General features: G+C 44.9%; 1 protein-coding gene across 7 annotated transcripts in view; it reads right to left on the bottom strand.

Annotated features, from left to right (window-relative positions):
• fat3a (FAT atypical cadherin 3a) overlaps positions 1-26,889 on the bottom strand; it is a 98,668-nt gene that overhangs the window by 23,069 nt on the left and 48,710 nt on the right. For 4 of the 7 annotated variants that reach the window (XR_012599118.1, XM_074679730.1, XM_074679734.1 and 1 more), the window contains exons 4-12: positions 24,159-24,220; positions 18,334-18,648; positions 17,753-17,963; positions 16,012-16,080; positions 13,904-14,043; positions 8,418-8,693; positions 5,826-6,036; positions 2,407-5,135; positions 930-2,301 (exon numbers count right to left, since the gene is read on the bottom strand). Coding sequence is in view for 6 of the 7 variants with exons in the window: in XM_074679730.1 (XP_074535831.1) it covers positions 930-2,301; positions 2,407-5,135; positions 5,826-6,036; positions 8,418-8,693; positions 13,904-14,043; positions 16,012-16,080; positions 17,753-17,963; positions 18,334-18,648; positions 24,159-24,220 (5,385 nt within the window). In the remaining variant the exon portion in view is untranslated. The remainder of the gene's footprint in view (positions 1-929; positions 2,302-2,406; positions 5,136-5,825; positions 6,037-8,417; positions 8,694-13,903; positions 14,044-16,011; positions 16,081-17,752; positions 17,964-18,333; positions 18,649-24,158; positions 24,221-26,889) is intronic. The other 3 variants (XM_074679732.1, XM_074679733.1, XM_074679736.1) reach the window with 1 other exon arrangement.

Genomic DNA, 26,889 nt, shown 5'->3' with positions numbered 1-26,889 from the left:
GGCTCTCTGTTAGAGGAGACAAAGGTCACGTTCCTCGGTTTTATTCTTTGAGCTCCTCTCCTCCCTCCTCTCCAGCTGTCAGCTTTAAGGCCACGTCACTCACATGTCTCTCAGTCACTGCTGCTGTCTGCCTGATGCTCGTTACAGAGCTAATGGAGGGAGGATTTCCTTCCCTTTAAAAGTCCTTCATTAGCTCTCTGGCTCTGTACTGCAGGCCCAGTTTTCTGGGAGTCCGGACTTCATTATGACCTCCTGTAGTTTCAGGGAACAGACAGCGGATCAGTCCTCTGATCAGTATGCATATTATGAAAGCAGCTCCAGCGTCCCCCTGCCTCCCTTTTCTGTTCACTGGAACATACCTCTCTCTGCGCTCTCAGCCTTTGTTTGTTATGTCAGGAAAACAGCAAGCCGTCTGCACGTTTACAGAGAGGACGAACAATACGCAAACCCATGCTGATTTCCCTGAGGAGCCGTAACAGTGGCTGCCAGTATCATGACCAGCTGAGGAGTTTTCACTTATTCCAGAGGATAAACTAAGACTCTGCCTGGCTCTCTTTCCTCCCTTTCCTACCTGTCACAGTCTGCTGAACGCCACCGTGCCATGAAAATGTTCTCCCATTAAAATCCTGTTCCCCCGTCAGACCTGGAAAGAGCTGACATTCATGCAGGTGTTGTTTGGAAGCTAGCGAGGAAACAAGAGAATGAGTTTCTGATTCACAACTTCTGTCCTCATCTTTATTCATGGCTGAAGCAAAAGGCTGGAGAATGTGTCTGATGGGTGCTGTATTTCAGGAAAAAACTGGATTAATCCATTAACGCACAGCAAACAACACACAAACAAACTAAAGGATCTGTCTCTACCTGGAGCTCTGAGTATTTAAGAAGGAAGTGAGTGTTTGTGTTCAGACCAGATGTTTAGCTGTACTCACCGGTGATGTGGTAGCTGACTTGTCGGTTCACCGCTGAGCTGTCATCATCTCTGGTGTTTAGCACAGCCACCACCTCACCTGGCGGGTCACTCTCCTGAACCGAGCCGATGTAACGTTGCTCCAAAAACCTGGGTGGGTTATCATTAATGTCTGAGACCCCTACAGTCAGCATGGTGGTGCTGGAGAGAGACACAGTCTCTCCCAGGTCTGAGGCCACCACTGTGAACGTGTAGGACGGATTAGACTCGTGGTCCAGGTCTTTACGTGTAGAGATCCATCCTGTGTTACTGTCGATGCTGAAAGTGTCGGCTAAACCGACTGAGTCCTCTTCTGGCTGTATTAACGTCCCAAGACTGTAAGTCACCTGCCCGTTGGCACCTGAGTCCTGGTCCAGTGCTTGGACTTGTATGATCCTGGTTCCAATTGACATGCCCTCCATTACTGTGGTCTCATAGGAGGATGCCTCGAATGCTGGTTTGTTGTCATTTAGATCCAGCACTTTTAATTCCACATCCACAGAGGTCACAGAGTCCAGTTTGGCCTGTTGAACAGTGGCTGTGACCTTAAAGTGGAATCCTTTGATCACCTCGTGGTCCAAAGGCTTATCCAGCTTGATCACACCTGTGTCCTTCTCCACCACAAACACTCCATCTTGGTTGTTTTCTCCAGTCTCTCCGTTAACCACAGCGAAAGTAGCAGAGAGCGGGGTGTGTCCTGGCACGGGGTTAAGGCGCACGGTCCCTATGGCTGAACCTATCGGGGTGTCCTCCGGCATTCGAAACATGTACTGATGTTGGCTGAAGGAGGGAATGAAGGTTTCTGGAGACAGAACGTGGATGTAGACGGACACCAGAGAGTGTCTAACTGGGTTTCCTCCATCCACTGCCTTCACAAAGAAAGATAACACTGAATTCCTCAGATGACTGAAGCTGCCTTTGGTCACCATCCACCCGTTGTCTGGGTCTATTTCCAAAATATCAACCACAGGGACGTGTGCCTCACTATACAGAGAATACGTCACTTTAGCATTAGCGCCATCATCAGGATCCCAAGCCTGAATCTGAGTCACCAGATAACCTTTAGCCACATCAGACTTTACTGAGGCCCGGTACTCTGTGGCCCGAAACAACGGGGCATTATCGTTATCATCCACCAGAGTGATCTGAACGGTACAGTAGGAGACACGTCCACCTGAGTCCCGGCCTGCTACTGTCAGGACTATGTCCCTGTTGGCTGGGTCCTCGCGGTCCAGCTTCTCCACAGTGCTGATCTGACCACTGGCATCGACGCTGAACTGGTCTTTACCAACATCATTAACAAAGGAGTAGGCGACCTGCCCAAAAATGCCGGGGTCTGCATCTGTGGCCTTCACCTGGAATAAAACAGAGTTCACGTCAGTAAAAAAGTTCAGAACTGAACAGCACCAATATGAAGACATTTTATATACTCATAAGTTGATACGATCAGCAGCACTTACCTGAATAACTTTGGTTCCCACTGCAGAGTTCTCTCGAAGCTCTGCCTCATACGTGTTTTGTCCGAACACTGGACTGTACAGGTTAGCCCCAAGCACCTTAACATGTACCTGTGCTGTGCTGGTGAACACGCCATCAGACACGGACACATTCAGGCTGTAGACGGACTCCATCCTTTGCTTCCGCTGGCTGGATAGGGTGATGATTCCTGTCCTTTTGTCCATCACAAAGTTCATTCTTTCATTTCCTGATAAGATGCTGTACTCAAGCTTGTCAAAGTCAGAGCTGTCAGCGTCTGAAGCCTGGACACAGGTGACAAAGTGTCCTCTGGGTGCTAACTCATTCACATACGCCTCATAAAGGAGCTGATTGAAAACTGGGGGGTTGTCATTCATGTCGTTCACAACCACAATGACAGAAACTTCACTGCTCAGAGGAGGAAAGCCGTTATCCGTGGCCCTGACGATGAAGTCATATTTCTGGACCAGCTCATGGTCCAGCATTCGGGCCGTGAGGATCAATCCGCTGCTGCTGTCAATGTGGAAGTAATCAGTGCTGTTGTGTACATCTGAAAAGATCTGGTAGCGGACAACATTGTTTTTCTCTGAGTCTTTGTCAGTGGCAATGACCTGAAGAGCTGGAGTTCCTATCATGACTGTTTCAGACAGAACGACCCTGTAAGACATTTTCTGAAAGATGGGCAGGTTATCATTCACATCTAGGATGACCACATCTACGTCCACTTCAGCACGAGCACCAGTCAAACAGTCTGTGGCTCTGATGGTTAAGTGATATGATGATGATGTCTCGTAATCCAGGGAGTGGATGACACTAATGACTCCAGTATCAAAGCCAATGTCAAACTGAAGCGTAGGATCTCCATCAACTATGGTGTAGATGATGTTCTGACCTTCAGGACTCGTGGCATTGATACCAATGATGGGTGTGTGCACGGCCACGTCCTCATTCACAGTGACAGAATAGAAGGATTTATCAAACACAGGCATGGCTTTGTTCACTACAGTTATGGGGAACTCTGTGGTAGAAGACAGCGGAGGATAACCTCCGTCCCTGGCATATATCACCATCTGATACTCCACATTGGACAAATCAGACTCAAAAGCTTTCTTCAGGCTGAGACTTCCTGTCTGGCGGTCAATCTCGAAGTGACCGTGGTCGTCTTGGAGGTAGTAGGATACCTCTCCATTGATGCCTTTATCACTGTCCACAGCCATGACTCTGAAAATATGAGAAGCTGGCTCGGCCTCCACTTGAACAGCTGCGTAATAAGGAAGCCCGACGAACACAGGAGTGTTGTCGTTTATATCCTCCACTTGGACTCGAACTAGAACTCTGGCTACGTGCAGACGATCATGCTCCCTTCTCGCCTCCACCACCAACTCGTAGAACTCCTGCTCCTCCCGGTCAAAGGGTACACCGGTGGTCTGGATAACGCCGGATGTTGGACGTATTCTGAAGCGTGTTCCCGCATTCAACAAGGTGTACTTCAGCGGTTCATTGAGGCGGTTTCCAATAGCGTTGACCACAGCCACCTTGGTGATGTTTGATATGTTTTCCTGAATTGAAGAAGAGTAAAGACTCTGGGTGAAGCTCAGACCAGAATCCAGAGCCTCTCGGACAAGAATGGTCACCAGGGCCATGCTGGAGAACTTCCCATCAGAGACTTTGACGCTGAAGCGGAAACGTTCCTTAGAGAAGTTGTTGTTTTTGACAATGATCACGCCACTGGCTGGTTGTATTGCAAAGTGCTCCAGCACGCCATCAGTCAGAGAGTATGTGAGCTCTGTAGAGACGTCTTTATCAGGGTCTGTGGCTGAAACCTGCAGAGCCTCCACGCCGATGTATGTGGGCAGCAGCAGCACTGTTTCATAGATACTCTGCACAAAGCGAGGTGGGGAATCGTTGGTATCAATCACCTGAATCGTGACTTCAGTCGGACTCTCTGCTGTCAGCTGTGGTCGGCCGTTATCTCTGACATGAACGTGGAAGTGGAAGCTGGAAAACGTCTCGTGGTCCAGATTAGCAATTGTTCTAATGGAGCCGGTTCCTGAGTCCACAGTGAAGAACATCTTGGCTGTGTCCTCCACAATCTGGTACACCAACAGAGCATTCTGGTTACGGTCGGCGTCTGTGGCTCTGATGACCAAAGGTGAGTCGTCTGAGTCTAGGACCACGCTGTTGACTGGGGCTGCCTCACTGATACTGCCATGATAATGAAGCTGCTGGAACACAGGGGGGTTGTCATTCTCGTCCACGACCTGGACTAACAGGGTGGCGTTGGAGGCCATGCCCGCCATGTTAGAAGCCTGGACAATCAGGGTGTAAGACGCTGCCGTCTCGTAGTCCAGAGGTTTCTGACTGGTGATCACTCCGCTGTACTGGTTGATCTGGAACACACGGTTTGTGTTGCCTTGCCGGATGTCATAGGTGAGAGTGGACTGACTGACGGCGGTGACGGTGGTGATGGAAGTCCCGACGGCTGCGTTCTCTGTGATTTCAGCCTGGTACTCCGGCTGAGGGAACTTTGGGCCGGCGTTGTCAGAGAGAGTGACGGCGATGCGCACCACTGTGGTCGTGGACAGAGGAGGAGATCCACTGTCAGCAGCTCTGACTGTGAGGACATAATGTCCAATGCTGGACAAGTCCAGGTCCCGAGACACAGAGATGATTCCTAAAACTGGCTCGATGTGGAAGGCGTTCCCAGTGTTCCCTGATGAAAAATAACAAAAACATAGTTGGAGGTTAATTTAACTCAGACCAAAGCCTGGGAAACATCCACCTCTCACTCTTTGCACTAAAGGATTATCATTTCCTCTGGTTTAACAAAAGAAATCAGCACAGAGTTAGATCAGGTCATGAAGTCAAGCTTCCCCCACATCAGTTGCTTTCAACACACCTATCAGCTGACAGCTCAGCCTATCACCTCTACACATCCAGTCAGCAAACAGTAAACTGTTTGTCTGCTTTAATTGCTTTATCCAGCCTACTCTTTCTTATTTAAACCTCTCTAAACCCTCCATAAGCTAGCTACACTTTCATGTCTGATTTCACTAGGGTCTTTACTGATGTCCACTCTGCTCTGGACCCCACAGCTCTTTGCTGCTGCTCTCCCTGCTGTAGGCAGGGGAGAGGAGATGTTCTCTTCCTGCCATGAAGGCATGTGGAAAATGCAAGGAGCCCCCAGAGCAGAGCCAGACTCAGATAGAACTTAATACATCCAGGTAAATTATTGTTTTAGAAAGAGCAGTCCTGACTGAATTGATTGGGAATGTACACCCTGAGAAAAAAACAGCGGGGCCTGGGCTGTTTGTATGTGTAGTTTGAGTCCCTGACGTCCATGGTGTTTAAAGCACCTCTAAACATCTCAGCACACAGGTGAAAGCTTCTCAGAGGTGTTTACCTGCTTCGATGGAGTATCGCAGCTCAGCGTTCTCCCCTTTGTCCTTGTCCAGAGCGGTGACCTGAACCACAGCTGAGCCCATAGCTGCCGACTCAAAGACAGAGCCTTCGTAAAGAGCGCTCGTAAAGATGGGAACATGGTCATTTATGTCCTCCACCTCTATCAGCACACGGGCCAGGTTCTTCCTGTACGGGAACTCCTGGTCTTTCACCTGGGGAAACAAACACAGTGCAGCGTCTTCCTCAGAGTCAACATGAACGGGTATGTAAGCCTGAGCTGTCAATATGAGCCGGCTCGTTGGTATTCAGCCGGCTTCCTAAATAATGAGTTCAGGTAGAGCTGCAGACTGCCTCTGGCTCTCCTGCTGCTTTAAATACCAGACACAGGAGAAAAGACTCTGAATCATTAGCAGATGAGTAATTGGTGCTTTTAGAGAGCTCTCCTTGTTCTGGCCACTGCAGGTCAGACAGAAGAACAGTTGCAGGTTTCTGACCCGTGGGCCTGCTTATTAAAGCTTGCTGATTTCACAAGTACCAAAAACACTCCTCTGACTCAGACTCTGTGTCTCTCAGAGCAGAGATTCTGCTTTTGTTCAGAAGATCTACATTTTTATGCATGAAACCAGTCGCTCTTTCAGGTTTATGAAGCTGCTGGATAAAAGTGTTTAGTTATAGTCTCTCTCTGTAACAATGAGAATAATACCTAAATGTTGACGTCTGGTCCTCAGGTTTTGAGCTCCCTGTTTGTAATTGTTTGCCTTTCATTGGGACTAATGAACGACACAGTAAAGGAGATGAACTTTCAACAAGATGAAAAAGAAGCAGCTGATGTTCTTTATGAAGAGGATCAGCTCAGTTTTCTGTTGTTAGACAACTACAACTATCGAAGACTCTTGAACTCTGCGAACACAATCAGCCTGACTCCTCCTACTCTTGGACTTCAGGATTTGGGGTTGAGCTGTGGTAATATCATAGACTGTATAAAACAGGGACGTAGTCTCCTGACTTCACCCGTCTGTTTCTGAAACGGAAATGAAGCACATCAGCAATCGTAGCCATATTGATAGTGGCAAGGGCTTTGCGTATAGGTCACATGACCCTGAGCTGTGCCTCTGATTGGGGGAGCTCGCAATCTTAACATCCTGTGAGTTTGAAAATAATCCGTCCCCCGTGCAGTGTGTGCTGATAGTAAAAGTAGCGACTCAGACAGGAGACGTTTTTGAACCAGGCTGTAAAAAGGTTAATTTCTGCTTTGAAAACTGCTTTTTTTGGCTTGGTGTGTATGTGACTTTGGGAGGCAGCCTCAAGCGAACACTCGAGAAACAGCAGGTTTTAGCACTCCTGCATTGTCTCATATTTTTAGACCGAAGGTTGCCGCTTGGGTCATATACCAGTAGTGACAATAACTGTCTTTTTAAAGAAAGTGAAATATTGATATTATGCTAAAATCAAGCATATGGTAAAACCAAGGGGCAACATACGGTTCAGAAAATTGAAGCCTATGTGGAAGTGCAAAAGTGCAGTTCACTGAGAATCTGAATGAAGCTGGCTACATGGCTACATACTTAGCCAAGAAAAACTGACTTTTACGGCATTGAATAGCCATTTTAAGGCCGGTTTAAAGAAACCTCTCAGGTCTGAAACACTATTTTTGCTATGGACAAACATCTATAGGGGATGCATTTCTGTCTCACTCTGCAGATTAGATGATGTTAGGTTTGTCTGATTGTCCAGTCAGAAACAAAGCTCAGCTCACGTGACTGACAGGAGCCCTATAGCTGTTAAAAAAGGAGGCTCAAAGCACATGTCATATCAAGTATGGTTGTTTCCATTGATCGGTTTCATTCATTGTTTCAGGAACAGATGGGTGACATTGCAGAGACAACATCCATATTTTATACAATCTGTGGGTAATACCATGAAATTTACTGGTTCAAAAAGGGGGCGGTAGCGGTAATCTATACTGGCTGTCATTTGCATAACACAAAAGAAGAGGAGGCAGCAGGTGCAAACAAGCAAGACGGCTCAGTTGTAGGCTAATCAGCTTGCCTTCACTGCTGTGCACGCTGCTGCTGGAGTATAGAGCATACTAAGGAGATGACAGATGGGAGTGATTTACTCTACCCACACCATAAAAAACAGTTTGGGAATTTTTTATGTTTCAGAAGAAAAGACAGGGTGTAAATGGACACTCTTGTCTGTGAAAGAACTGTGACCGCAAAAGGATCGCATCGCCGCAAAACACAACCAACCTGTTCACCTGCCTTAACCTCCATCATCCTGCAGATTTTCATCACAACAGAAAGTGTAAATAAGTCAGCTGGCGATGTTGCAGTGGTATGGACAGAAAACGTAACATTAAGCCCCCCCCCCATGCTTGTGTCCATGATGAGTAATAAAACTGGAGATTAATTTAGGTTGACTAGGAGTATAATTTCATTTCCCCAGGCTGATTTCAAAGATCTTCTTAATTGAATATTGTAATTTTATCATAATCGAGATTCTTTTGTCACTTATAACCATGAGGGGAAATTCTGAGATGAGGAAAAGCCTTAGTTTGGGGTCTCTAGGACTCAGGAAGGAGCAGACTTACGATGACGGTGAGGATGTGCTGGGCGCAGGCCTCGTGATCCAGCCTCTGGACCGTGTGGATGGTGCCCAGGCTTGGGTGGATGCGGAACAGACGCAGGCTGTTGGGGTCGATGGAGCTCTGCAGGGAGTAGGTCAGCTTGTGGTGCTCATCCCTGTCTGAGGCCAGAACCTGGACCACTTCAGTGTCAGGGGGCGTGTCCTCAGAAATGGTGACATCATAGGTTGGCTGGGAGAAGATGGGCGCGTTGTCGTTGTTGTCCAAAACAGTGACATGAACCTATAAGACAAAAAGAGGAGAGGGTTTCTTTAAGTTGAGTATATAACACAGAAATACTTCAGAGTCCATCAGGAGGAGACAGGATGAGTAAAAACATGTCTGAGAGCTGCTCAGAGATAACCTCTGGACTGACAGCTTCTGAAACAGCTGCTGGTTTTGCTAAAGTGGGTTGTTGTGTTTCTGTTCAGCCTCATGAATCAGCAGGAGGAGGCTTTCTTCCTGTCTGTCTCTACGGCTCAGTCTGACAGCTCTCTTTCTGTTTCAGCACCACGGGAAATAAAGAACAACAACACTCCAATGAAGTCTGTTTTAAGGCCAAGAAACTGGATCATTATTAGTGTCTAATTCAAAGCTGAGCTGACCTTTGACCCACATTAAGGTGAGCAAAGATCTAAACAAGCCACCATCACGACTAAGTGATGTAACAGGACGCAGAGAGACTGAGAGCGCCAGCACCGCCCTATGACTCACCTCATGAGTCACAGATTACAGAGACAGAGCTCAGAACACAGACAAGTGAGAGACAGACAGGTGAGAGAAAGACAGGTGAGAGGACAGGAATGAGCTTGCTGAGGGTTAAAGAGTTCAACAAAGTGAAGGTTTGGTTTTTAGATTTGTCATCCACGTTTGTAAATCAGGTGCTAACTGATGTCTTCCTCATGTTGTGGTCACCATCAGCAGCCTGAGGTTCTTGGTTTTATTTGGCTGCATCCTCACACAGTTCATTTCTGTCTGAGCAGCAGCGTCTCTGTTCAGTCGCTCCCAAAGAGCACAGAGTGTTTGCGTCGCCGGAAGGAAAGAAAGCACAGCAACCAGCATCTTTTCAGAGCACTCTGCTCTTTATGAGCCGCTCTGAGTGCTGCTGGGTTAAAATCTCTGAACCTTTCACAAAGTTGCTGCTGCTCTTTTTCATCAGCCAATCACACAGAGCCATTCACGTCCACACAGTAACCATGAGCATAAAGCAGGAAATGTGGCAGCTGTCTGTCCTGAGCAGCAGGCAACGTCAGAAAAACCATAACAGGTTCATTCGACTTGAGCAGAGACAGCAGCCTTCACCAAACTCGTCCATAAACAGGATGAGACGTCATGTTTGACCAGTCATGGAGCTGACATGGATTGAGGCTATAAGGCTGTTTATACATCAACACATTTAGCTTTGAAATCAAAGCCGTGTTAAGGATGTGAAAGCTGGTGAGATGGTAGAAAATTATCCAACTGCGAGTTTAAAGGTTAGTGGGTTAGAAGCTCAATGTGAAAGCTTCTCATCCAGAGTGAGAGGTCAGATTTAGACCCTGATGGACTCTACATGATACTGAAGTCTGTGTGAGCAGATCCCATCATGACATCACCTGAAGATCTGATGTTTACGTTTATTCATGTTTCCATGGTTTAGTCATAGACTGTATAAAACATGGACGTAGTCTCGTTGAAGTCACCCGTCTGTTTCTGAAACAGAAAATGAAGCACATCGGCTATAGCGGCCATATTGGTAGTGGCAAGGGCTTCGCCTACAGCTACAGGGCGCCTGTCGGTCCCGTGACACTCAGCTGTGCCTCTGATTGGGTGAACTTGCGATCTTAATATCCTCTGAACTGCAGAGTTAGAAAAAATTACCCCCTGTACCCTGTGCCGATAGTAAAATTAGCGACTTAGACGAGACTTTTTTGAACTAGGCTGTAAATAGGTTAATTTCTGCTATGAAAACAGCTTTTTTTGGCTTGGTGTGTATGTGACTCCAGGTACTTTTGGAGCCAGCCTCAAGCAGACACTCGAGAAACAGCCGGTTTTAGCACTTCCGCATTGTCTTATATTCTTAGACCAGAGGTTGCCGCTTCATTAAAAAGTCTACATTTCCTAGTTTTAATGCCCTTATCAGCTAACACTAAATGCTAAAGGACAGACCTCCTGACTCTAATGTTTGACGGCAGATAACGTGCTCCATACATGCCCCTGCACACACACAAACAAACACCAGATACACGCAGGAGTCTTAGTGTTTGTAGCGTGCATCCTTACAGCGATGCAGAGACACAACGCATGATTTGAGCTTTGTGTGGTGATAACCTGTGCTGTGTTCGTGTGGGAGAAAGACAGAAATAGAGGTGAGGAGCTCCAAACCCTCAGAGAAAACACACAAACACTCAGACCGGATTCAAACCTCCTCTGTAAGGTGACAGAGCTAACTGCTGAGCCGCTGTGTCGACTGAACCCCTGCCAGCGCACGCCAACCCGACTCTGTGACCAAGTACAAAGTCGAAAAAAAAAAGCATCAGGACTCAGCAGGGGAGGAGAGAGGCGTCGTGCACTCTGCTCACATCCAAAGATTTGTTCTGATTGGTTTCCAGAGGAACATAAAGAGAGAGACAGAGACAGAGAGGGAGACGGAGGGGAGAGCTGCCAGGAGGAGAGTCTAAATTTAAACCCTGCTGCAGCAGTCTGCAGCCTTCTGCTGCTCCTCCACCAGACTCTCCCCGCGGCATGACGCCATGCTGACTCTCCATCTGGGAGCTGCCTCCCATCTTACAGGTGTGTGTGTGTGTGTGTGTGTGTATGTGTGAGAGAGAGAGAGAGAGAGAGAGAGAGAGAGAGAGAGAGAGAGAGAGAGAGAGAGAGAGGGAGGAGTCAATTAGAACTGCAACAGGCAGAAAGTTAATGTCCCTAAACCAGCAGAAACTCTGAGAGAAGGCTGTAAATAAACCTTGCATTGTATTGTGTAGATCCCACCACGCTCTTATTTTGAAAAGCCCCTTCACTGAGGTGTGTCTCTGGATCTCCGACTCACACTTACAGATGATCATCTCATTTTACTGAGGCCTTTAAGAGGCCTGCAGGTGATGAGCATTCCCCCACATTGGCAACACTTGCTGCTGATGTCAATGAGATCTAGTATTAGTATCAGTCTGCTGGAGAGCTGTACTGGGGCCAACATATCCCAGGATGCACTGCAGCCACAGCCTTGCTCTGCAGCAACAATTCATTTGTGAATAAATGTCAGATAAACTCAGTGATGTGTCAAAAATCCTCTGCTCTCAGTCTGCAGACAGCCTCAGCCAGTCTGTCATTTAGGTAAAGGTGTGAACTGACTAGAAAAGCGCTACATAAGCTCAAGTCCATTACCATTTACCATTTGAACTAAAGAGTGACACAGGGGTGGATTTGTCTCAACCCACTCCCACAGAAAAAATCCTGTCCCGTCCCACTCCTGGCAAAATAACTCCCATTCCTGTACCACTCCCATTTTTTACCCTTCTTTTAATTTTTAGATTACTGTTGGCTTCTGGGAAGTGTAGTTCTTTTCACCTGTGTTAGAGTGTAGGCTTATTGGAAATAAACTACTAAAGAGCTGCGCATGTCACATAGCTTATTTCATCCTCTGATTGGTTCCTGCCCCCCTCTGCTCCCGTTAACTTTTCATCCTGTACTGTCACAATCGTGTGATTAATAGTAAAGTTGACTCTCATCCTGCGGGAATCCAACAGGATTCTCGAAAAAAAAAGTCAGCCTCTAGTGTGAACTAAAACCTGAAATAATCTGAAGTTCTTCTGTACACAGAGGCTGGAGAGACATCTTAAATAGATCATTTCAGATCATTTCCTGCTCAGTGGAGGATTATTGGACAGCACGCTCTTTTATTATGTACGTGGACAGAAATGATCTCCATCAGGATGAGAGCTCGCAGCTCAGCTCTGTGCAGCACTGAGCGGAGATGCTATCAGCTGATCTCAGTCACAATCAGGTGAAAACTGGAGCAAACCCCAATAAACTGCAGGACTTTGAATATCATCAAAGAAGTTTGAGAATCAGACGGAGTAGATAGAGGGACATATAAGGAAGGTTTCTTAGTGATACTAGTTGCAGCACCATGCCCTAGTCCCACAGCTGTTGTTGGAAGGAGCCTCATGTGTGCGGTTCTAAAAAAGAGCAATGTTAGTGACTCTGTATGGAAAGGTTTGGACAGTTTCAACCATGAGAGCTCGGAGCGGCCGCAGCAAAAAGGCAGAGCACTCTGAAAAGACGCCTCACTTTTCCTCCAGGCAGCCACAGGCTGCTGCTAACACTCTCTGCTTTTTGGAAACAAGACGCTGGTTCTCCAAAGAAACACTTTGTGGACACGAGCCCTCAAGGTGCCGGTGTAAATATGTGCTTATATAAGGAAGAGATCTGGGTCACTTAGATGCACTCTGAGTAAATCTCAGAGAGGTTTTTATATCACAGCAGGCAGAAGCAGAGGTCGCTGAAGGTCACTCTGAGGCTCTACAGCTCAGGTTTACTGACCTGTTTGAAAACCTGCAAAGTATATCCTACAGCACAAAACAAAAAGAAAGGATGTTTCTGATGGCCTCAGAAGCGCTGACCTTAAAACTGACTTAAAACTCTTTGACCATGAACTCTCTGACCACACACTCCTTGACCTCACACCCTCTGACTTCACACCTTCTGACCACAGACTGTCTGGCCTCACACTCACCGACCTCACACTCTCTGGCCTCCAACTCACCAGCCACACACCCTATGACAATAAACTCTTTGGCCTCCAACTCACCAACCTCTCTCTCTGACCTCACACCCTCTGGCCTCCAACTCACCAGCCACATATCCTATGACAACAAAATCTCTGGCCTCCAACTCACCAGCCTCACATCCTATGACAACAAACTCTTTGGCCTCAAACTCACCAACCTCACACTCTCTTGCCTCAAACTCACCGACCTCACACTGTCTGACCTTACACTCTCTGGCCTCCAACTCACTAGCCACACATCCTATGACAACAAACTCTTTGGCCTCCAACTCACCAACCTCACACTCTTGCCTCTAACTCACCGACCTCACACTCTTTAAGCTCACACTCTCTGGCCTCCAACTCACCGACCTCACACTCTTTAAGCTCACACTCTCTGGCCTCCAACTCACCTACCTCACACACTCTGACCATAAACTGTCTGCCCTTAAACCCTCTGACCTCACACTCTGACCATAGACTGTCTTGCCCCAAACTCACCAACCTCACACTCTCTGACCTCACACTCTCTGCCCTTAAACTCTCTGACCTCACTCTCTTCGACCTGAAATGCTCTGACCTCGCAATCTCTGACCCCACACACTCTAACCTAACACCTTCTGACATCAAACTGTCTGACCTCAAACTCTCAGACTGAAGGTGAGTCTCACTTGTGTGTAGGTGTGTGTTTTGAGGTAAGTCTTACCTGTGTGATTGCAGTGTTGGTCCCATCTGTCGCCTGCACCGTCAGGTTGTAGAAGCTGCGTTGTTCAGCATCCAGAGGTTTGGCGATGATGATGGTGCCAACAGCTTTCTCCACATCAAACACACTCTCCGTGTTTCCACCTGCTCAAGAGGAAGGAGGAGCACAGTGTAACACATATACACATCCGGGAATCACCTCCTGTGGGATGATCTAGTACACATACACAGATGACAGGTTTTTATTTAGAGCAGTGGTTTTCAGTCATGTATGGTACCTGCTGACTGTCCAACAGATGAGGTCATACCTGAATCAGCTGATTCATGATTCCTCACTCTGTTCAATTTACCTGATGGATCTAACTGACTCTAATGGCTCCTTTACATCATGTGACAAAAAGGAAAAACATCAGTCACATGATGACCAACACATGACTAGAGACCACTCGGTTCACACACACTCGGCTCACACACTCGGCTCACATATACTGCAGTGACTGGACTGGAGTGTGTATCAGCTCCAACAAGATCAAAGCAACACAGTGCAGCACATGCAACAGCCATGCAAGCAGAATTCACAACACCAACAGTTTGTGTGTGTGTGTGTGTGTGTGTGTGTGTGTGTGTGTGTGTGTGTGTGTGTGTGTGTGTGTGTGTGTGTGTGTGTGTGTGTGTGTGTGTGTGTGTGTGTGTGTGTGTGTGTGGCTGTGGTGTGTGTGGTGATGTTACTTAATGAGCCGATAATGACAGGAAACACTTAAATCACACCACCTTCAAACATCTTTTCTCAACATCCTCACACACAAAGATTTGTTTTTCTGTGATTAAAGAGAAATGAGCTTTGGCAACAAGAACCACAGCATTATGTGATCTCTATCTGACCCCTACCCAATCCATGCCCAATCTACATTTGACCTACACATTTTCTGGTTTTAGGTTGAGGGAGGTGTTTATTATGTGTGTGTTTGCTGCGTCCAGGATTTGATTATTTGCTGGATGCACGATTCAGGATGTGATTATTTGCTGGGTGAAGAATGTGGTTATTACCCATGCAGGATGTGATTATGTGCTTGATAAAGGATTCAGGATACAATTATTTGCTGGAAGTAGGAAGTGAAAATTTGCAAGATTCAATATGATTGTTTACAGGATTCAGGATGTGATTACTTTCTGGACGCAGAATGTGTTTAGGGGCCGAGCTCAGGATGTGATTATGTGCTAGATGCAAGTAACAGGATGTGTTTATTTGCTGGATGCAGAATGTGTTTATGCAATGGATGCAGGATTCAGGATTTGATTATTTGCTGGATGCAGGAAACAGGAATCCAGGATATGTTTATTTGCTGGATGAAGGATGTGTTTATGTACTGGATACAGGGTTTAGGATCTGATTATTTGTTGGATGCAGGTATCAGGATATGTTAATTTATTGGATGCAGGATGTAATTGTTTGCTGGATGCAGGATTTAGGATGTGATTTTGAGCTGGGTGCGGGATGTGATTATTTGCTGGATGCAGTATGTGTTTGTTTGCTGGGTGCAGGATTCAAGATTAAGGGTGTGTTTATTTGTTTGGTGCAGGACATGATTAATTGCTGGGTGCAGGATATGTTGTTGGTCAGCTGTGCTCATTAGTGTGCTTAATCAGTCAGCTGGTACTGGTTGATTGGTGTTTGTGTCTGAGCCTGCCTAAGGAAATTGCTGCATGAAGGTGTGTGTTGGCTCTGTGAGTAGTGTGTGTACAGGTGCTGCTAACAGCAGGTCATTAGACACAGCTGTCACTGTGCTAACCCCGAGGGCTGTTTCAACCAGAGCAGATATAAAGGTTGTGATACCTTTTTACCAAACCTCCATCCCTTCAATTAACCTCAGCTGTTAATGTAGCGCACACACACACACACACACACACACACACACACACACACACACACACACACACACACACACACACACACACACACAGGTCGAGTGCTCTGTGATGACTTTCCTTTCAGCTGACCAACCACAGAATGATGTCATCAGCACTAATGAGCAGACCAGTAACGAGTACCGATAAGAAAAAGAAATAAGGAAAGGAAGCAAGGACAGGAGAGAGGAATAGGAAGTGAGATACCTTCTGAGGAACAGTTCCTGCACCAAGCGCTCTGCAGAATATAGAATACCTCGCGGAAAGACCTGGAACCTTCCAGGTGAGAAGCATCAGGAGAAAGAGAGAGGAGAGAAGGTGAGACAGGAGAGACAGACAAAAACAGACAGACTGAGAGAAAGATGGAAGGAGAGAAGGTGAGACAGGTAAGACAAATGTAGAGAGACAGACAGACAAAGAGTCACAGACAGAAACAAGGACAAATGTAGAGAAAAAGGGAGAGAAAAGGGCAGACAGACAGACAGATAGACGGTGAGGTAGACAGTGGGGGAGACAAACACACTGATGAGGAGGTTGAACTGACAGACAAAGACAGAGAGACAGACAGAGATAGGGTGAGACAGACAGACAAAAAAGAAAAGAAAGAACAAGAGATGGGGCATGTAGCTGAGACAGATAGTTTAAAGGTAGAAAGAGACAGATTCAGGTTGACAGAGACAGTTTAAGGTGGAAAGAGACAGTTTAAGGTGAACAGAGTAAGATCGAGGTTGACAGAGACAGTTTAAGGTGGACAGAGACAGATTTAGGTTGACATTGACAGTTAAAGGCGGAGAGAGACAGATTAAGGTGGACAGGGACAGTTTAAGGCAGACACAGACAGTTTGAGGTGGATAGAGAAAATTTAAGTTAGACAAAGACAGATGAAGCCACACAGACACAGTTTGAGGTGGACATGGACAGATCAAGTGGGGCGGAGATGTATAAGGTGAACAGAGACAGTTTAAGGTGGAAAGAGACAGACAAAAGTTGACAGAAAAGGATATAGTTTGACTGAGATGGATCAAGGTTTACAGAGACAGTTTAAGGTGGACAGAAATAGATAAAAGTGGACAGACAGAGTGGATACAGGTGGACTGAAACAGATTAAAGGTGGACAGAGACAGTTTAAGGTGAACAGAGAAGGATTCAAGGTGGACAGAGACAGTTTAAGGTGGACAGAGACAGATTTAGGTTGACAGAGACATGTACAGAGAGACATGTTCAGGCGTACGTCAGGACAGATTCAGGAGCAGAAGGTATCTCCGGCTGGACTCACGTTTACTCTCACTGCTCAGTTACAACATAAGGATAGAAAGAGGTGCATTGTGGGAGCTGTAGTCCTTGCTTGTCCTGTTGTTGCATGCGGCTGTCAGTGAACATGTTTTATTAAAAACTAATAGAATTAAATCAGATTTTGATAATTAGAGTTATTAAATCTCTCTCAGCGCCGTGGACTCGTCAGCACAGTCAAAGCGTAAAAACGGAGCTTAAAGCGCCGTACGCCACATAATCTGTTTAATCCTGTGAAGAGGCTGAAAGTGAACTCTGACAGATCAAAGGGATTTAAGTGTGCCACGTCGGGCCTCCCCGCTTTAAGTGAATGTCACACGGGATTTGGAACGTTCCGGATGTTCTGTCTGAATAACATAGAGATACTAACCCTCTTAGAGGAGGACACACAGGAGCTACGTCTGTTAGCCTGTTAGCTTCACGTTAGCCTCCGTCAGCTTCTGTTCCTCTCAGAGGGCACACACACCTGACAGCTGCCACAGCTGTAACCATGGTGACCAGGATGGGCGGAGCAGAACAGACCATGCAGTGAGGCCACAGCACCTGAGCTGCATCTCAAAACACGCACATTGACATACGCACACCATGCATAAAGCCCCCCAACCCACACACACGCACTCACACTGCACATTGACCCCTCCTCTACAGTGGGACTTACCTGTGATGTCAAACCACAAGGGGGTGGGGCTTTGCTGAATGGAAACCACGCCCACAATCTCTGCCACCTTGTCATTCTCCATGACAGTGAAATTATAAAACTGTTCATCAAAGAGCAGTGGGTGGGGGGCGGGGGCAGGGCGGCGGATCCACTCAATGTGAAGACGAGCTGTGGACGACTTCTGAGGACGGCCATTGTCCGTTGCTTTGATCTGAGGAGAGACAAGAGGGACAAGGGTGAGGATGAGGAAACCACCACCGAGACATGAAGGAGGACAAATCTAAATTCTGGATTTGAGATGAAACTTTATTTAGGTTAGAGGTTAAAAATTTTGAAGCTAAGCTTTGGGTCCTGATCTGGTTCCCAAGGATTCTGAACTTTATTGCCCAGGTACAGGTTCTGTGGCAATCTGGTGGGGGAATATGTCTGACTCTTAAAAAGACAGAAGGTTGGGCACATCTTCATATATTTGGTTCCATGTTTAAGTTTCGCAGACCTCTGCCCCGACTGCTCATGAATCAGAGGTTTAAACTGATACTCTTCAGCTGACATGTATGAGATACATGGTGAAGGTAACATACCGTCAAAATGTCGTAGCTCCCAGCACTAAAGGCCTTGCGTGAAGACACCACGGCTGTCTTGGGGTCGATGAAGAACTTCCCGTCCTCGTTCCCATCCACGATGCTGTAGGAGAGGTCACTGTTGGGCCCGTCATCGCGGTCGTATGCAAACACTCGATAGATCGGTTCACTCTTCTTCCTCCTCTCTCGCTCAGGAAGTTTCACCTGGTACACCTTTTCTGGAAACGTCGGCTTGTTGTCGTTTTCATCCAGAACCTGAACCATGACCCACACTGTGCTCTGCCGGGGACTGGGACCACCATCTGATACCAACACCTGCACAGGAGAAACAATTCAGAACATGAACCATGTGGTCCCCTGATGACTGTCCACAGGCTGACTGTAGGTCTACCTTCTGATTGGATGGTTGGGAATAATGAGTAAAGGTGTGTTCAGGTGCCACCTTAAACTCAGACCATCTGAATGCATTAAAAACAAATTTTGAGGTGTGCAAACAGCACCACAGGACCACAGGACCCTCATAGCTCAACAGAGCTGTCAATCATGATGTCATCCCCTCTTTTTGTATCATCAAATCACTGATTCAAAGTAAACTTTATCTAAAATAAACTCAGTGACAAGAACTAACTTTGATGACAAAAACATTTATTTGGATTTCACTGTTGATTTATTTCCCACCTGATAGAGGGCGGAGCTAAAGACCTCTACTGCAGAGAGTCAGCAGGGGGAGTGCTGCATGTTCTGGCTTCACAGTAAGTGATTACTTATGTTATCAATTTTAATGACAGTTTAGGTGTGAATATGAAATTAGGCTAACCTGTGACTGAACTTTGACCCATGGGGTGGTAAAGGAAAACTCTCAGATGAAGGCCTGCAGCCCTCAGTCACCCTTGTTAATGTATAGAGCTCTAAAATTAAACATTCATGTTTTACATGCAGTTTTCTACCATTCCATAAAACACACACACACATGGACACACAGGTGTTGACAGGTTCACATTACTGTCATAAAAAGAGCAACCCATTCACATCTAGAGACTGCCTCTATTACCTGCATAACACCACCTGAGGGCAAGGAGGAGAGAGAAGGCTGCGTGTGTGTGTGTGTGTGTGTGTGTGTGTGTGTGTGTGTGTGTGTGTGTGTGTGTGTGTGTGTGTGTGTGTGTGTGTGTGTGTGTGTGTGTGTGTGTGTGTGTTTCAAGGACATGAGGGAGCTGAATTTGTTCTCATATAAACCCTGCCAGATGAAGGATTGGGCTCAGATTCATGGTCCTTACCATCTCCAGGGACATTAAACCTGTGTCCCCTTAACACACACGCACACACACACACACTTTCTCCCCTTCGCACATACACACACTCACAGGGTCACTGCAGCTGTTCTCAAGTACAAGGACAGGTGATCAATGACTGCACTATTCTTCAGTTTGACATTTGGAGTCAGCATGTTAGCAGATCAGAGCAAACAGTTCACTTCATCGTCCTCACTGATCACTCACGACCTGCTTCACACTGATCACTTATAGCCCGGCTCTCACTACTGGATTCTCAGGCTGATTTGACCCAGATACAGCCCTCCTGACAGTTGGTAGAGAAATCTGGCCCAGAACCAAGGTCCGCCCGGGTGGTCGGCCAAGATTATTTTCTTGTGTCAGGCAGATCAATCTTAAGCCCCATGATTTGCTCACAGACTTGTCAGAGCCAACCTGAAAATTTTCAAACCTGTTTGATATTTATCATCTTGATGTTTTCACCACTAATTTTTGCTGAAGATGACAAAAGCCAGTCAGAGAGAGCCACCTACCAGGGACCAGAAATGGTGTTATAAAGGACAAAATTCCATTTCTTCATCCAGATGTGTTCAGTCTTTCACGCAAATAACAGCTACAGCCAGCAGCATCGCATGAGTCTGCTTTTTTGTGCTTTTTATTTTTACATCCTCTTCCTTGTGATATGACATAAGACCATATGGTGCGTCACTCTCTTTTGTCTGATAATCTTGGTGAAATCCTGTTGTGTGTGCTGGTTATTTTCAAATTTTGCAGTGAGTGCAGGTTTATGATTTGAGAGAAGATAATCTGTGAAGATTCTCCTTATGAGTGTGATACAGGCTGATTTCAGAATCTTTTGAGATTTTTAAAATCCTGCAGTGTGAGCCAGGCTTTCTGGTTTGCCTTCACTGATCACAGTAAATGTCAGCGGCCTCATGCACAAAGAGTGCATGCAAAAACGTGGCAAGATACGCTGTTTTTCACAGCAAAGTTCAGATGTATCAGGAGTGAAATGACCGTGGAAATGTGCGGTGCCTCATGTCAACTTCGTGGCTGGTGTACGCATGTTTCTACAGCTGTTGAGACTTTGGTGATGCTGGGAAACAGTTCACACGCATCAACAATTAATACACCAGTGAGTCTGCGGTTACCTGAGTGGATCTTAAAGCCTGTTCAAAGTGGGGCAGAAACTAGCGTTAAACAATGACTGCTTTAGCAAATTTAAAGGATGCTGTAAATGGTGGAATAAGAGAGCGCATGTTCAGAGACAGAGAGGATTTACTGGACCATGACGATAACTGGTTCATCAGACACTTTAGGTTCCTGAGAGCAATCCAGACTACAAGCTGGCACTGTGTGCTATGTGGCTTCTTGGTGAGTAAATTATTGATGTACTTGTCGTAATATCAATCCCAGTGATGTGCATTGAGCATGTGAACCCCCAAATTCTATCCCGTCAGTTCGTGACTTGCTGTTTTTTTCCTGGTTAAACTAATGATCAAGTTTTATATTTTTCTTTTTGAGTTATTTTTTGGGGCTTTTATGACTTTAAGAGGAGAGTGGATAAAGCAGAAAACAGGGAAAGAGCACAAAGAGCACCGCTTCAGGGTAAATCATAGACTGTATAAAACATGGACGTGGCATTCGCAACGTCACCTGACTGTTCCTGAAACCGTAAAATGAAGGCAATCCATAGACGCAGCAATATTCGCTGTGACGCCTGCTGTGAGTTTTTCTTCAAGCAGCTACAGGGCACCCGGCTGTCACATGACCTGAGCAATGCCTCTGATTGGACAATCAAACGATCCTAGTAACTTCTAAACCGCAGAGTTAGAAAAAAAAATCACTCACTGTACAGTGTGTGCTGATAGTGAAATTATCGTTTTGGACACAAGCCATTTTTTGAACCAGGCTGCGAATATGTTTTTTAGTGCTGTGTATGTGACTTTAGGTCCTTCTGCAGCCAGCCTCAAGTGGGTTCTCAATGAACAGCGACTTTTAGCACTTCTGAGTAGGCTCCATTTTTACTAACCGGTGTTGCCCCTTGGGACGAACCTGAAGAGCGTGACCTAGACCTCTGGGCCTTTTGTGCTTCAGCTTAAGATTTTTCTAACAAGCCCCTGATCGTCTCTGTGTGCAAACCACTCATGTTAATGATACTGTGCGTACAGTGTGAAATGTCTTTATCAGCCTCAGCTTTTCCATAGTCCACATCTGCACTCACACACACTCTCCCACTCACTCCTCTTGTGTTTAATGCTAAAAGCACATTCGGCGAGTAGCACCTTCAATTCCCTCGTCATGAAATTCTTTTTTTGGTTATTTTTCTATCACACACATTCTTTATATATTTTTGATCATGCAGAGGGCGGGATCTCAGGTGCAGAGCTCATATGCATATAGTTTACCTATTGCAGTGTTTCTCAATTCTGGTCCTGGGGCCCCCCTGCCCTGCATGTTTTAGATATTACCCAAATCCAACACACCTGATTCAAATGATCAGCTCGTCATCAAGCTCTGCTCAAGCCTGATAACGAGCCATTCATTTGAATCAGGTGTGCTGGAGTAGGGTAACATCTAAAACATGCAGGGCAGGGGGTCCCCAGGACCAGAATTGAGAAACACTGACCTATTGTAACAGGGGCAGGAACAGCGGTTGCAGCGAAGGGTTGGGGACTCCAACATGTGCACTTATTGCCAAGCTGATTGGGATGAACAAATCATACACCTGAATACACCTGAAAGATTCATACACCTGAATACAGGGTTCCTACAGCTCAAGGCAAGTTAAATTTAAGACTTTTGAAGACTTTTTTAATGACGTTGGGAATCAAATTTAAAAATAAGTTGACAATGAACCCCAAATGAAACAAACAAAAACACCACATGAATTACCTGGGTTGGAGGCAATTTTGACCCAATGTTAATTTTACATAAAACATCACTTTTTTACCTTTTTTTAACCCCATTTTTACAACTTTATGCCTACTTTGCCCCCATTCTTTTTTTTGGCCATTGTCACAACCATTTTTGGAATTTTTACATGGTTTTTGAAATTTAATTTCAAATTTAATTCTCAATTTTGCTGCCATAATCAATTTTCCAAAGCCATTTTTGGATTTTTTACATAGTTTTTGAAATTTAATTTCAAATTTAATTCTGCTGCCATAATCAATTTTCCAAAGCCACTTTTGGATTTTTTTGCCAATTTTTGCTCACTTTTTTTTCTCTCCAGGCACCCTAGGTAGAACCAAGACATGCGTCTGCTTTAAAAGCTCCTGGTGCAACCACATCACCGTTTTGTTAGTTTCGCTATTGTGATTACTCGACGTTGCCACGAAAGTAAATCAGGAAATTATTTAGAAAAATAGATAAATGTTACTTGATATATATTTTTTTTACTTCAAACAAACATAAATCTTACCAATGTGTTCAAATTTTTAAGACTTTTGAAATTTGGATTTAAGACTTTAAAATGCCAATTCAGGCCTTATTTTTAGAATTATGAATTCAATGCCTTTTAAGACTTTTTAAGGATTGGCGGGAACCCTGTGAATATGACTGCACGTACGTTTTCTGGATTTGAGCGTACACCAAATTTCATCTGGAAACCCATGCAAGTCTTTGTACATGAGGTCCCTGGTGAATAAAGACGGCTAACTGCTAGCTTGGCGTGTGATCATGTGACGATGACATGCAAGATTTACTGAAGTTCACAGAACGACAGATTATCAGTGTGATATGTGCATGCACATCCCCAAAAGGCTCCAACACCACAAACACAGACCAGAGGTTAAAGTTCACCTAGCAGACAGCTAGCAGACCCAACCTGTTAGTCAAAGAGGCCATGTTCCCAACTGTTTTTGTACCTTAGGGGAGGTATCTCTCCGTTCATCAAAGTGATAGTTAACCTGTGGTTCTGATTTTGGGTTGATCAACTGTAGATCTGAAGTCGACTCAGTGATAAGTTTAAAGCATCTGGCTTTAAAAAGTATTTGGTTTCCATTACCAGTTTTTAGGGAAACATGACATCCAGTAAATACAACTCTAGAAAAGGATCCAGATTTACATCTGTGCTTATTGACACTGTAGTTTCATTGTGAGCAGTTCTGCTCACCCAGAAAAAGTCCCAACAACCCGCTCACTATACATTACCTGAAGATATAAAACAGATGCTTCACTACACAGAGATCAGTAATCTGTGATCTGATAGATTCCAACGTTAACCTCCTGACCCAACACCAACATTTATCAGAGACACAGGTAGAGACAGAACACACCTGAAATAAATCAGTGCTACACGTTCAGATGAAGCCGAGAAATACCAGCCGGCCCTTTGAGTGTGAAGCAGAACAGTAAGAGTGCACTGAGCTATTTTTAAGAGTGAGCGTCATTAATAATTTATGTGTTTATAACAGACTGCTGATTTATTGTTCAGACACAGTCACAGAAGAGACTATTCTGTGTCCTCTATGCCCCACTGAGTGCCGGGAACATAACCTCACACAGAAACACACATACCACACACACTCACACTGTGCAGTGTGGCCTCACCTCCAAGACATGCTCTGTTTGTTGCTCTCTGTCCAGTTTCCTTGAGGTTGTCGTGATCAAACCTGAGAGAGAAAACAGAAGAGACACAAGTTATAAAAGCAGACCACACACACACACACAGACCAAACATGCACACACACACACACACAGAGTAATGATAGGGTGTTGATGGCTGACTGGTTTGGATTAAATTTGATAAAAGATGCAGAAGGAGAAAGAGGAGGGAAAGAGTGGACAGGTGTATGTTTTTCATGATTCACTGTTATTATTTTATATTTCACGCATCACAGCATCTGATGGGCTGGCCGAAGTTTCTCAATGAAATCAGGACTCACACTCTGTGGTCTGTGGGTGATAACTTAAAGTGAAATAAATACCAGTGTGTTCAAAAAGGGACTGCCCTACCTGTGCCTGAGGAGACAAATGCTCAGAGTGATTTAAGTGAATCAAAGAACGACTGAACGTCTGACTGGATCTGCTCTATATCTCCTCTCACTGAGATAAATCCAGGTTTAGACTGTGAGTTATCAGCATTAAAAGGAGTAAAAAGCAAAAGTCAAAGTCGCGTCAGAGCTGGCTGTCGTTGTCACTGAGGTGTAACCATGGAAAAGTCTTCGGTGAGAATGAGACAGGTGCATGGAAGTGAAGGGGTAGAAGACAAAATGAGCCCGACTCCTCTCAGGTAAGATGCAAGGCGAGAAAAATATCTTACACTTTACATTTCATCCCTACAATTTCAGTCTCCTGAACACAAACTGAGGACATGTTCAGCAGGTTCATGCTTTCTAACTCATCCTTTAACTCTTCCTTAAACCTGTTCTCTAAACTCGTCTTTAAACTCATCTTTGAACTCGTTTTTGAACTTGTCCTAATCACAAAGCAGAAAAATTGATGAAAAGTATTCAGAGGCACAGTCAACCTGTTTTTCATGTTTCCTCTGAACTGACTCATGTCCACCTTAAGTGATCTGTAGTGACTTGAAGAGACCTGAAAACACCTGAAGTGCTCTTTGCTGACTTGTAGTCATCTGTAGTGGTCTCTTTCACCTCTCTGACCCTTCTTACCTCTGGTGGTCTGTATCCCACCAGGGGTCCCAATGTAACAGTGCAAGTACTGTTACATTACTCAAATTGTACTCACTCACAAGTAAAAGTACTAGTATTAAATTAATACTTGAAGAAAGGAATAGAGTAGCCTTCTCAAAATCTACTCAGAGTACAAATTAATTTTTCAACAAAGGAATGTTTTATTGTGTTGTCAAATGCAGGCATTAAAATTGATTTGATGAGATGTTGCTGCCAGAGTGCTGTCACAGTACTGCTCAATCTTTGATGGATGTTTCCTCTGTAAAGATAATTATACTATCACACATAATGTTCAAATATCACCTCTTCACCTCACTGCGATTAGCACAGAAAAAAACATATTTTTAAAAACTCATTCAACCAGGGAAAAATTTGAGCTATTTTTTTGATTGTTTAGCATCGTATGAATGAGTGGTCAGTCTGGTTAAACTTTGCAGATCAACTCCTGTATTAAATCACGTGTGTAAATACATTTTAGACCATTGGAGCACAAAAAAATCAATTTTTGTATTCAATCTAATTTCTGTAATCTGCATATCTGTAAAAAAAAAAAAGGATAATAAAAAAAAGTGAAATAAAAATTTGTGATCACATTGCTGTTTTCATGATGCTCCAATGGTGTGTGTTTGAGAGTTTGACAGCAAGGTACAAGAAGAATACTCACATTAACATCACAAACTGTCCAAGACATAAATGTCAAAGATAGATTTACTAACTGATTGATCGATACAGAGACTGAAACATTGATTTGTATATGAACTTATTCTGACATGTTGGCTTAATAGCAGCCCATTCAACATCTCAGAAAATGATGGAAAGCACTCAGGCTAACTGATGCATTTCATCTGGACGCTGTCTCCTTTTCTCCCTGGGCTGGCCACAGGGACTTGTCAAGTACCAACTCCAAGTATTAACTCTGTTGTGTTGGTTTATTACCTACAGACACCTGTGCCTGTACTAAAAGTAGATTACACAGTGTAAATTATACTTAAGTATGGGTAAAATAACACACTTGGAAAAATACTCAGGAAAGTACAAGTACCAAAAAAATCTACTTAATGACAGTACCTTGAGTATTTGTCATTTGTTTTTTCTGATTGAACTGTTCACGAACTTCCCTGCATCTACATCACACAGCTCTACACTGGGCAACTCTATAACAAACAGCTTAACATCACACAGATCTATATCAATAAAGCTCTATAACACACAACTCTTTATTACGCAGCTCTGTTACAAAAAGCTCTTCATCACACAGCTTTGTGTCACATACATCTATGTCACATAGATCTAACCAACAGCTCTACATTGCACAGCTTAAAAACGCACAACTTAACATCACACAGCTCTATAAAAACAGCAGTATACTCAGTGTGCTGGATTACCCAGAATCCTCTGCTGTTTTAAATTATAGTTCAGAGCATTAGTGAGCCGTTCAGCTGCTGTCTGAATATTTTTGGTTTATTTATAAACGAAATTAGTTTGTTTGAGCACAGAGTTTGTGTGTGTGCGTGTGCACACGTGTGTGTATGTTTCAGACTGACACCAACAGATGTCTTGATGTAAACCATTATGTCATATAATGTATGTCCTGTTCAGAGCTGATGGCTCTCAGTCAGCAGGTGAATCAGCAAGTAACAGGTGAA

Source organism: Halichoeres trimaculatus, unplaced genomic scaffold, assembly GCF_033239565.1.
Source record: "Halichoeres trimaculatus isolate MK-OKI-2021-1 unplaced genomic scaffold, fHalTri1.1 fHalTri1_scaffold_9, whole genome shotgun sequence".
Classification (NCBI taxonomy): Eukaryota; Metazoa; Chordata; class Actinopteri; order Labriformes; family Labridae; genus Halichoeres; species Halichoeres trimaculatus.
The sequence above is the reverse complement of the archived record's forward strand: the minus strand, read 5'-3'. Positions and strand labels throughout refer to the sequence as shown.